Genomic DNA, 13,405 nt, shown 5'->3' with positions numbered 1-13,405 from the left:
AGACTTTGTCCATCCAGATCCACTCTGGGAGTATTTAAGGCAAGCTGCAGGGTCTTGGAAACCCCACAGTTTACATCCGGCTTTCCCTCCTGCCCTCCCTTTATTGCACTCGTTTATGGACTGTCCTTTCAGAAGGCAACAACCCTGCATTAACTTTCCTTTAGGTAATTTAGTGGTAACTGTTTTCAGGGGCAGGGAGGAATTTGCCCTACAAAGTGATTGTCTAGCCTCCAATATGTTTTTAAGGTTCTAGATGCATAAGAATAGTTGATAGGCACCGACATACAATGTGAGCATGCAATATGTTCAGTTACAATAACAAAACATCCTAAAGAAATTCTTCTAAAATGCTAGTTCATTTCACAGCATGTAATATTGCTTTGTAACCATCAAGTTATTTATCATGGCGGTGAATCCATCACCTACTGTACCTATCCTGTTGAAGATACATCTACTAGTACATTAGAAATAGGCCTAAAGAGAAATCAAGTGCAGAAAGGTTTTTTAATTTATTTATGTTTTAGTTATAAGCATCTCACTAGCATTAATAGGCCCTGTGGAGAAATAATAATAATAATAATAATAATAATAATAATAATAACAACAACAACAACAACAACAACAATAATAATAAATTTTATTTATATCCCGCCCTCCCCAGCCGAAGCCGAGCTTAGGGCGGCTAACAACAATAAAACAGTACAAAAGTACAGCATAAACAACACTCTAAAATCATTCATTATAAAATTAATTAATTCAAGCCACTGGCAACCATTGGGCCAGAGTTCCGCGAAGATTGCCAAGGGAGGGAGTCAGGCTGTGCCCTGGCCAAAGGCCTGGTGGAACAGCTCTGTCTTGCAGGCCCTGTGGAAAGATGTCAAGTCCCGCAGGGCCCTGGTCTCTTGTGACAGAGTGTTCCACCAGATCGGTGGAAATAAGGCGTGGGATCAGTTTTGAAACAGTTAATGGGATACTTATTCTTTTAAATGGCGGCTATAAAACAAAGGTTTCCACATATTTTCTATTCATACTTTACGTTGTGCCCCCTAGAGTGAGGGTTATGTCAGCATGTTCACTAGAACTAAAGGAATGTTTACAATATGATGGAAACTTTGACTGCTTTGGGACTAAATGGTTTCAGATGCTCAGAGTACCAAGTGGAGAACAGATGCTTTCCCCCAATGATTTAGGAGTAGAGGAAGAATATTAAAGTTGGGGGGGGGATAATCAAATTCTTCAGCCCTGCATATATCATTGTTTTTAAATCACAAAGATCACTACTCTCATCATGATACAACTTTTAATGAGCAGAGTACTTAGCATCTATATAATGCCACGAACACAGTATTGAGCCCCTATAACATATCAGCTTTGCCATTCCATGTTAAAATGTTCAGAAACTTGGTCCCTGTGTTCAGAAACCTCAGCGTTCCTAGATCTGCAGGATAAGGACGCCAAAACAATTGTGACACCCACACTCAATAAACAACCTTGACATTATCCAATTTAGCTATCGAGGTTCCAGAATCTCAGGGATTCACATGATACCGTCCTGGTCTGCAGTGAGACAAAGCAAGGTCTCAGGTCTTCCTGGTCTTCTGCAGTAGAGTCCTCTGAGTTAAAGGATGTCAGTACTGTAACTTCAGGCTGGGCGTGGGGTGTGAAACTCTGGTTCCTGACATATATAACAGTGAGTAATTAAAGAGTGGGCATACCCCTTGCATAGTATCTAGCGGGATATTAATTCAGGCTGCTCCATGTTCAACCTCTGGCTTTCAGGTCTAAACCACAATCTCAAAGGATTTGGAAGCTTCTTCCTACAGAAATGTGATGTGCTACCCAGTGGAAGCAGGAAGAAAATTGAATCTTGCCATATAAATTTTCAGAAGCAACTTCATGAATGACACATTCCCTAAGCCACAATTAAAATAACATTAAAGTAGACACCACTTCTAAAAAAAATGGCTCTTCCACAGGTTATCTCCAATATTCATTTATGCAAAAAATGGTGGGTCTGTAAGTAGCAATATGGAAGGCAATTCTTATCCGATATCTTCCCCCACAATCCTCAAACACACTTACTTTAGCCCATTTCCAGCTCTGTGTCCTGTCTGGCTTGGAAACAGAATCACCAAACCTTATGGGTTGCCTCTGAATCTGCTTACCCAACAAATGGCTCTCTATAAATTTTGCACCAGTAAAATCTTAGCTAATTCTGAAAGAAGAATATTATAAATTTTAACTATAAGCTATTTATAGTTGATGTCTAGGACACATTAGATCAAAAACACTAATCCTAGTAACACAAAATAAGGCACATGGGTATGCAGGCCGACACGTCAAAGGACAATTTGTGAAACTTTAACACTAAAGGGATGGGGAGGAAGCATTCAAAATTCTAGGCCTAGGACAGATAAAATAAAGCATTTCTTCATGTAGTGCATAGTTGAACTATGGAACTTGCTCCCACAAGAAGCAGTGATGGCCACCAATCTCAATGGCTTTAAAAGAGGATTAGAGAAATTCATGGAGAAGAGGGCTATCGATGGCTGCTAGTCATGATAACTATGGACTTCCTCAACAGTTGGAGGCAGTGATGCTTTTGAATACCAGTTGCTGGGGGAGGAGGGGAAGAGTGCTCTTGTGTTTGAATCTTGCTTGGGGGTTTCCCACAGTCATCTGTTTGGCCACTATGAAAACAGAATGATGGACCAGATAGGTTCATTGGCCTGTTCCAACAGGCTTTTCTCATATTAGAAGTTGAGTTCTAGAAGCAATGGGGTTGCTGGTTATCATACAATTTGATTATGTACGTGACTGAATTCTTCTATTAAGCTCAACATGATGTGTTTAGGTACTCGTCATATTGATATACCACAAAGATATCACAATGATTTAGACATATATATCATACAAAGGGTGATAATTCCTAAATAGATGTCAAGACAACTTTAATTGAGAGGGACAAGCTTTTTGATGGGTGATGAAGACATTTCAGGAGTCTAATGCTGTAATATGACAAACATCTTGTTCATATGAAGCAAGACACGCCAGGCAAGCAATTACTGTAGAAGTTATGTAAGTCTTCCTGCCATTACCGACAATGGTGTTATCAACTTTTCTCACAATGTCACAATCTACTAAAAAACAACAACACCTCAGTTAAGCACACTAAGCATTCAAACCCTCAGAAGTCACCGAAGAACCACATTACTCCAAATACATATTGTTACAAAGAGACAAAATGGTTTTTTTATTCATGTATTCCCAAAGAACAAGACAATACATTTTAAAAAGTATTCTTAACGGGCTATCTTATCCAAATGATCATAATTTCATACCAACTTCTTTTCTTGTGGAAAAGAAGTCTGTACAGTATATGATACAGTCACTGAGACTTTGTAAAGCTTGACCTTCCAAACACTGACATTGTGCAAAGGCTTTCATTTTAAACAAGATCTGATCAGATGTATACACTGAAGAAAGAGAAGTGGCACTACCTTCTTACATAAAACAAAATTAGAATGAATTTAAAGCAGTTGGTGGGTGAGCATTCGCTCTGTAACATCAGCACTTTCAACAGCTTTAGGCTTGGCTCCAAAGACAGGTAAGGAAAGTAACATAAAGGTTCATCATCATAATCTCCATCACCAAACACTTGACCATGGATCACATCCACATATGCTTTTGATAATTTAATGTGTGTTTGAAAAAGCTTCAGCTGCATAGTATACAACACTATCCTTCACCCATTTCACTCACCAAGCTATGTGAGTGTCAGTGGAAAATTATGGCCTATGGATAACATATTTGCAGAAAACAACTACAATCAAAGCAAATATGGTAACAGTGCAGTTCTATGCATGTCTACTCATAACTAAGTCCCACTGATCTCAGTTAAGGCTTCCTCCCAGGAAACTATGTAGAGCAGGGATGGGGAACCTTCAGATGTTGTCCAATTCTTGTCAGCTCCAGCCAACATGGACAATGGTCAGTGATAGTTGTAGTCCACAACATGTGGAACTTCAGAGGTCCCTTGTCTCTGCTGTAGAGGATTGCAATCAAGCTTGCACTTTGAAAAACAGTATCTGATCTCACACGAGAGTAGTGTTAAGTGAAGTAACTCTGTGGTCCCGCCCCCCCCCCCCCAATTTACGGATCACACCAACATCCTACTGTGGGTGTTGTTCGTTCCGGAGGTCCGTTCTTAATCTGAAACTATTCTTAACCTGAAGCACCACTTTGGCTAATGGGGCCTCCTGCTGCTGCTGCGCCACCGGAGCACGATTTCTGTTCTCATCCTGAAGCAAAGTTCTTAACCTGAAGCACTATTTCTGGGTTAGCAGAGTCTGTAACCTGAAGCGTATGTAACCTGAAGCGTATGTAACCCGAGGTACCACTGTATCAGTTTATTGTGTAATTAAGCTGAACAGGATACAAGAATGAAGTGTATTCCTGCTCTGATATTTACAGAATACACATAAGTAGTTTACTTATGGAACTGTGCCAGCCCACTAGTAGTTGATCAGCCATTCATGTAGATCAATCAATGTACCAGAAAATGTATCGGGTCCCTGTGCAAAGATCACCAGTGAAAGAATGAGAACAGCTGGAAAAGTAAATTAATGACAGCACTTGCAAGTCACATATCGGAAAACAATATCCCTGTGCAAATAGCTTACACAACTATCAGATCTTAGAATCACCAATATTACACCTGACATTTCAGAGCTGACAGCAAAGCAGGCTGTATGGAACTAAATTATTTTCTAACATAATACATACCCTACTTAAAGCACAGCGTACATGGTGCTTCTAACAATATCCATCTATGTACTTAATAGGCCCTGATGTACTTAAAGAACATGTGCTGGATCTTAATTTCATTGCACGCATGCCCATACACATTTTTAATTGGCCAGGTCATTTTGTTTATGAATATATCTTCTTTCATCCATTTTTTTTACTATGCTTACCATTTTTTACATTTCTTAACCTACCCAACCCAGCTTTTTCAACACACACTTAAAAACCCCACTTTTCAGCATCTGGTGTCTACTCTGTATATACTTAGCAATGTAATCCCAGCCCCCCATTTTCTGCATTCATTGCAAATGAGATTATATCGAGAAAGGTTTAGCCTAATAAGTGATCTGTCCCTCATAACATGCCATTATGATTCAACTAACATACAGTAATCAGAAAGAACCTCCCTTGCCCTGAGTAATTATATAGGCATTATGTGTTCAGTCATGGTGTGTAGACATTTTAAATTACTTTCTAAAGAAACACTAACTTATATTAAAGCAATTTCCACTAAGGAGAACATGGCAGTGACTAGTTTGCCAACATTAAATATAAATCAGCATTGACAGGAAATGTGCAGCAATTACGAGAACTGCAAAGCAGTAAAGAGTATGTTTTAAACAAGCTTCCACTGGAAGCATAGGCACATTAACAAGAATTCAAACCCACAAATCTGCTGGGCTGGAGCAAGTTAGGAGATGGCCTATGTCCCCTGGCAGAAGGGAGTCTTTATCTGTGGAAATACCCCTACCAGCAGAAGTCAGCTGAGGACCATGAAGGCTCTGTGGCTTCAGATGGAGTGTCGCTGTGTGGAGACTGGCTGCTTGTTGCAGGAGCCAGTGCCTCCCTTGAAACATGCCTTGATGGTACTCCAGGAAGGTGTTGGGGGTAAGGAACATAGCTCAAGTAAATGACCATCTCCATGCAGGGGGTGCATAGCAATGAGGGTTTCACAGTCTCCCTGGACCATGCTAAGCACTCACCATGAGATATGGAAAACATTCCCCATTGCTTGTGGAAAGGGTGGCAGTTGTGCCAGGCATTTCCAGAAGCATGAAATATGGCAGAGTCAGTTACAGTGGTGCCCCGCAAGATGAAAAACTCGCTAGACGAAAGGGTTTTTCGGTTTTGCGTTGCTTCGCTAGACAAATTACCCTATGGACTTGCTTCGCAAGACGAAAACGTCTCACGCTTTTTTCTTAAAGCCGCTTGAAGAGGCGCAGTTGCGACGGACCGTGCTTCGCAAGACGAAAAACATCGCAAGACGAAAAGACTCGTGGAACGAATTATTTTCGTCTTGCGAGGCACCACTGTATAATGTATGCAGTAAATTTAAAAATGTCACGAACAGAACATCCTAAATTTAAAGTAGCAGCGGCCACCCTATTATTTCCTAGTTGGAAACATTTAGTTACATGATGCTTTAATGCAAGAGCAAGACTAGACTTTGGAATACAATGTAACTACAACTTTAATTGTCATAAAGGTGGATACAGAATAAAAAAGTAACTTACTGCAACAAACAATCTACATACCTAAAGACTGCTTCTTTATCTGATGGGCAGATTGAAAAAAACCAGTCATTATAGCATTTTTACCGTAGACATAAGCATAACACAATTCTTTTAGAGGCTCACATTATATTTCTTGGTTTAGGGGATTAAAACAAACAAACAAAGCTTTGCTCTATTTAACTTAATAACTCGTCCTGTTCAAACCTGCATTTGTTTACTTGAACACCACTCAACTGAATCAAACTCTGGTCATTCATTCATTTGACTTGTATGCCTTTGTCCAAAGATTACGGGGCAGCTACAACATAATACAAAATGAGAGCACAAATATAACAAAATGAAAACCAATACCCCCCCCCCAAAAAAACCCCATTTTAAAGACGATAGAATGTTAATCATCCAAAGGCCTGGTTATAAGAGAGAAATGGGACTGCAAAATTGCTCCATCTCCTTTGCTCTACTCAAAGCCCAGTTCCATCAGGCTCCTCCCTGAATTGTCATCTAGCAACTGCCATTTAATCAGAGAACAGGGGGAGAGAAAGCGGGATCTGCAGGGGCTCTACATCAGTGTTGCTGAAAGATAGTAACTTTTAGCTCTTCCTCTCCTAGAGATCTTTTCATTCCAAATGATCGTTACAAGAACTCTATGCCTAAGTTCTCTTCCCCGCCTCCATCCCTTTTCAGTTTGCATTGCCTTTTAGTTTGTGAGGGGATGAGCGGGAGAATGCCCCTTTGTGCAAGTCCCACTGTGCAAGTTAATGCCTTCGCACAGAGCTTGTGCTGATGGGACTCATAAGGTAATTGCTGCCCTTATGGTTTTGCTTTGGAGAAAACAAGCCATTAACAGTGTACTGTGTTTACAGTTTAGAGTAAGGTATGTGATCTACCCCTCAAAGTTGTTGAGCTTTTTTTTAGGGAGGAGAGAAGCTTAGGGTGGGGTTAAAAAAAAACTTTTTTGGGGGTAGTGGGTAGTTCCATTTTGGGGGGGGGTTAAAGGCAAGGGACAAAGGAGTAAAATCACTCACAAATAGATCACTATGGTTCAAAACAGCAGCACAGAGAAAGCTCCGTCTTCCCTTCCAGAGATCATACAACAATAGAGGGCAGAGCGAGGGGGCGGGGCAGGAGTCAGTTTTAGTGACGCTAAAGGAGCCAGAGATCGACCGTGATCTACCAAAACCTAGAGGGAGTCTACCAGTAGATCACAATCAATCTGCTGGACATCCCTGCTCTACAACATATATACCAACAAACAGCGCAACCCTACTCAAAAGTAAGTCCAAGTGAATTCAGTGGGGTTTACTCCCAAGTAGGGATGGGGACAAAATTCAATTTGATTCACCTTTAAAGATGAACCTGCCTAATTTCCACATTCAGAAAAAATACATAAACTGAAGCCATCCTTCAAAATTCACATTTCTACGAAACTTGCAATGCTGCTTCCCAACCAAGTATTCTGTATGTAAATGTGTATACTAGGGCAAAATGGGCATAAAAATGCATTTACTGGTCAAAATTGCTTTGCAGTGCTGTTAGCAGAGGGACTCAGGAGCAGTGGCGGTTTCACCAGTGATATACCGCTGAGTGAAACCAACATTGCACTCTGCCCTCATACGATGCAGAGGACGAAACAAGCTGTATTGGCGAGGCACCAATATAGCTTGTTCTTCCCTCTGCATCTTTAAACTGCTCAACAGAGGACAAGTGTGCAGCTGCCCTTACCTCAACCAAGCAGTTAAAGGAGCCCCCAGCCCAACGCTGGCTCCCGCGAGCCAATGGTGGGGGCTCCATGAAACTGCTCAGCTGAGGGGAACGCAGTTGGCGCTCCTCACAGCAAGCAGTTAAAGGAGCACTGATGCTCTGCCTGCTCATGGCGGGACTGTTTCAGCTGGGGAATGGGAACCTTCCCTTCACCCAGCTGTGCTGGACAAACAAGTTGTGTTGCCCTAGACCACAAGCGCCTGGGTGAAACCACCTCAGCTTCCAGGGTGAGAGCTGGAGCAGTTTCACCAGGTGCCTCATGGGCAGATTGTTTTTTCAAACTGCGATGTTTGGTTGGCGATAAACCATTATGTTGAAAAGCTAATATCGCCTAGTCCTACTGTTTGTTATCTAAGAAATAACATATTTGTGTCCCTCTTAAAAAATCTGAATGAGTTTCCCATGAAGAAAAGGACGGGATATTTGTTAAACTGCCCTAAAATATTGTTCACCTCTCTTAAGCCAGCAACTAGTAAAACTCAAACTGCATGACTTCTTTGACTCTAGTTTGGATGTGAAAAGAATACACTTATGTATGGTTGTTTAATCATATTGATTTTTAATTGTGATCTTATTGCTTCTTTTATTTCTTACATAGCGTGTTTTATTGTATTACAATCTGAATTCTATGGAATTGCAAAGTTCACAGAGTGCAGGGCTTGCAAAGCTTGCAATCAATTGGTTGGGCACTTGGGAAACACTGAACAAGGGATTTTGCAGGCATTGAACTTTGTGAGATGTAGGGAAGCTGGTTGGGCATGACCAAAATGGCCTAGCAAACCAAATTGGGAGGCCTGTCCAACTACACTTGGCCCAGGTAGATTCCCAACCAGTCATCTGTAGTCTCTAACCACATGGTTAAGATCAGTGTTACCATGGGGCAATTGTCTAGATTTTCAAGCAACACAGAGGGATGATAAGCTGTTTAATAGCTGCTGTGCAGCTTTTGGTATAACCGATATCCATTTTTCTGGATTAATACGAGTGACTACATCTTCACTGCTACGGTGGCCCTAATCTAGCAAGCATTTGTAAGATAGTAACAGAAGGAACGTAATAGAGGGAAGAAAAGAATCTTGCAGCTGCTCTTTTTCTAGTCCCAGAATTCAAAAGAAATGTGGAACTGAATAGACCAGATCAGAGTCAGCTTCTGATCTAGTAAATTTCACTCCTGAAATAAATTTCATACTCCCCCCCCCTTTTAAGGGGCTGCATAAATCATTTAAGATATTTAAGCATCCTTTCACTTAGGAAAACCAGGAAGTGCAATTAAAAATAACAGTTTCAAAAACTGTCAAAAAACAGTTTCAAAACTGTTTTGTGTATGGAGTGGAAGCAGTATATTATCAGTCACAGGCACCATACTGCAGGCACTCAGAATCATGCTAAAAGGGACACATTTCTATCTCAAGTGTGCTGGCTATGTTTCTGTTTTTCTGTCACAGAGCTTGAAACACGACAAGTCAGTCTCACATGAGATGATGGTGAAACAAAACAGCTGCTCACACGCAGAAGCACATTGCCCAGAAGCAATGAGACCCCTATAATATGGCCTCAAATCTCTGAAAAATTATCTGTACATAGTCTAAACATCTGCCAAGTTGAGAACTTATAAAGGCATAGTATAAGCACACACATGAAATAAACACAAAACACTACACACACACACACACACCACCCTTTACAACATATAGCTGTTTTACCCCCTTTCCTTCCCATGCAGAATATATGCTTCTGGGTTCTGCATGATTATCAGGTGTGCAGAATCAGGCCATACATCTATTCCCTGAAAACACACAATACAACCTTTATTCCTTTATATGCTGCTATTACCTAAAAAGAACCGTCAGAACACCATAAGATAATATTTTAATGTGAGTATGAGCATCATCTTTGGGATTTAAATTAATACTGCAGCCATCAACACTAAATGCTCTCAGTGTAAATGCTCTCTCATCTCAGTGTGCTGGAATATTTATTAGGGTTGAACTAAAAAGAAGAGTTTGTGGTTTTTGCCAAAGCTTTCATCTGCTGAAAAAAGCACACAGCTTTAGCAGTTGGGGGTTGGAAATGGGAAAATACACTCACTTATTCAGAGTCAGGACAGGGAGCATTGACTTGGCTCTTAAATGGTTTTGTAATGTTGTCATATAGAATAAGTTACAGGTAGGTAGCCGTGTTGGTCTGCCATAGTCGAAACAAAATAAAAAAATTCCTTCCAGTAGCACATTACAAACTTAGTTGGTCTCTAAGGTGCTACTAGGGAGGCGGGTGGTGCTGTGGGTTAAACCACAGAGCCTAGGATTTGCTGATCAGAAAGTCGGTGGTTCGAATCCCCGCGACGGGGTGAGCTCCCGTTGCTCGGTCCCTGCTCCTGCCAACCTAGCAGTTCGAACGCATGTCAAAGTGCAAGTAGATAAATAGGTACTGCTTTGGCGGAAAGTTAAACAGCATTTCCATGTGCTGCTCTGGTTCACCAGAAGCGGCTTAGTCATGCTGGCCATGTGACCCAGAAGCTGTACGCCGGCTCCCTCGGCCAATAAATCGAGATGAGCGCCACAACCCCAGAGTAATCCGCAACTGGACCTGATGTTTAGGGGTCCCTTTACCTTTTAAGGTGCTACTGGAAGGAATTTTTTTATATAGGATAAGGCAGACCATCATTTCATCCATGCAAACCCTGACTTTCAGGAGGAAAGTGGGGGAGCACTTGGGTGACAGTCTTGAAGCAGCAACAGAGAGGGTAAAAATATTGCTACAAGCTCAGATAGTTTTTATACTTTTGAAACTCAAAGAATATTTACAGAGCACTGCTCTGTACAGATCTATATTTCACACTGAAAAAACAAAATACAATATTTATTTGTATCACCATATTGTCTTTGCTTTGTTATATTATTTCTTATAAAAGCTATAAGCAAAAGGCGACATTAAACTCTGCATGAACAGGAACTTTTCAAATGCCATAAAAAACCCACAACTGGATATGCACAATTAACACAGGCAGCAATTTTAATCTCCGGACCTAACTGTTTTTAATCACATACTGGGTGACACTTTTTGGTTAGACAGTAGAAAGAAAGAACAGCACACTTCTTAAGAGTTTGATGCCTTTTCTTGAGAAGAGCTCCTTGCCTACAATGAAGACAGCCCTTTTCTTTTTACACTGAGAAATGAGGATATAATGAAAGTATCCAAATAGCAGAGTTAAGTGGAACTTCACCACTCCTGATTCTATTTGATGGCTAAGAGCCATCTCTCTCCATCATGTATATTTAGATACAAGCATGACTCCAGTATCAACAAAACCTACATATGTATTAGGATAATAACACTATATGAATTTATATAATGTATAGGAATGTATGGGAGTATATTACATTGCATTTTTTTTTTTGGTGTGTGTGTGTATATATATATATATCTTTCTTATACACATCTTTGTTCTCCCCACCCTCTCACATCTCCCCTTTTTTCCTTTGTATCAATTTATTTCTTTATAGCCGAGATTCTTTCAATAAAAATATTAATATTTAAAAAACAAAATATAATCTTCCTCAGGAACATTCTGGAGCCATTTTACTCACCTCAGCATATCTTCCATTTTTCGTATTCTCCTATGAGAATCCTTTCTCTCCTTCTCAAAGTCATTCTGCAACCCATGCATCTAACATTTAAAAAAGAAAAAGAGTTACGTTCCAGCCATCACACACCCTGATAACCGTGACATATGGTCACTGCCATTCATTCTCTGAGGTCTTCCACAACAGACTCTATGTGAGGCTGTATTTGAAGATGGTTCTGAAACTTCAGCTAATGCAGAATACAGCAGCGTGCCCATTAACCAGCACAGACCACTTTTCTCACATACAGTGGTACCTCGGGTTAAGAACTTACTTAGGTCCGGAGGTCCGTTCTTAACCTGAAACTGTTCTTAACCTGAAGCACCACTTTAGCTAATGTGGCCTCCCACTGCCGCTGCACGACTTCTGTTCTCATCCTGAAGCAAAGTTCTTAACCCAAGATACTATTTCTGGGTTAGTGGAGTCTGTAACCTGAAGCGTCTGTAACCTGAAGCATCTGTAACCCGAGGTACCACTGTATCACCTGTTTTGAAATACAGTCGTACCTAAGTTCCCAAATGCCTTGCGAGTCAAATGTTTTGGCTCCCAAACGCCACAAACCCAGAAGTGAGTATTCCAGTTTGCAAACATTCTTTGGAACCTGAACATCTGACACAGCTTCCGTGGCTTCCAATTGGCTGCAGAAGCTTACTGCAGCCAATTGGAAGCCGCACCTTGGTTTCCGAACATTTTGGAAATCAAACGGACTTCTGGAATGGATTCCGTTCGACTTCTGATGTACCACTGTATCTGCAATTGTCCCAGTTTGTTTTCCAGTCCAATATTAAGGGCTTATTTAAGGCAGAGCTTTCCAAACTGTGTGTTACGACATATCTGGTATGCCCCGCGGATGACCTTAAGGTCTACAAATGACAACACTTTGGAGGTCCCAAGTCGCAAGGTGGTTAGATTGGTCTCAACTAGGGCCAGAGCCTTTTCAATACTGGCCCCGACTTGGTGGAATGCTCTGTCACAAGAGACTAGGGCCCTGCGGGATCTGACATCTTTCTGCAGGGCCTGCAAGACAGAGCTGTTCCACCTCGCCTTTGGTTTGGACTCAGTCTGACCCTTATGTTTCCCTCCCCTTACGGTTTTGATCTATGGGCTACTTCTAAAGTGAGGCTATATTTTAAATTGTATTTTAACCTGTATTCTAAATTGTCCCCCCCCCATTACGATTTTATTGTAATTTTACTGGTGTTAGCCGCCCTGAGCCCGGCTCTGGGCCAGGGTATAAATAAAATTTATTATTATTATTATTAGCGTGTCAGCTGCAATGTGTGTGTCGCGTGAACGCTCCCTGCACTCCTCCCAGGGCTGGAAAGGGCCAGTCTATTTCCTGCAAAAGCCTACTCCTGCCTTTGTCCACTAGAGTTGCAAGTAACCCCAACCAGTGATGCAAGTGAACTTGGGACAAAGCTAAGTGAGCATGAGCCAGATAGTCATGTAAAACACAGTAGTGTTAAGAAATAAAACAGAATAACTGAGAGTTTTAAATGTTTCTTTAAAAATTTACTTCTTGTTAGTGGAACTTGCCAGGGAGAGCTTTGTCCCTTTTGCCACCTTGTACTGCAAAGAAGATTGAACGCTGCCATCTCGCCATTCTTGACCAATGTGATCACAGATTTTACATACTCTAGATATTTCTCACTACGTCGTCCTCAATTAAATAAGTCAAAAGTTATGGAAAGCCATGAAGAT

The 13,405-nt window shown here is 41.0% G+C and overlaps 1 protein-coding gene across 5 annotated transcripts in view; it reads right to left on the bottom strand.

Annotated features, from left to right (window-relative positions):
- CEP112 (centrosomal protein 112) overlaps positions 1-13,405 on the bottom strand; it is a 210,962-nt gene that overhangs the window by 131,894 nt on the left and 65,663 nt on the right. For all 5 annotated transcript variants that reach the window (XR_014522593.1, XM_083489925.1, XM_083489926.1 and 2 more), the window contains one exon: positions 11,669-11,748. Coding sequence is in view for 4 of the 5 variants with exons in the window: in XM_083489925.1 (XP_083346051.1) it covers positions 11,669-11,748 (80 nt within the window). In the remaining variant the exon portion in view is untranslated. The remainder of the gene's footprint in view (positions 1-11,668; positions 11,749-13,405) is intronic.

The sequence above is a fragment of the Podarcis liolepis genome (genome assembly GCF_965112155.1).
Source record: "Podarcis liolepis genome assembly, chromosome: 2".
NCBI classification, from domain to species: domain Eukaryota; kingdom Metazoa; phylum Chordata; class Lepidosauria; order Squamata; family Lacertidae; genus Podarcis; species Podarcis liolepis.
This window is presented reverse-complemented; position numbering and strand designations above follow the sequence as displayed.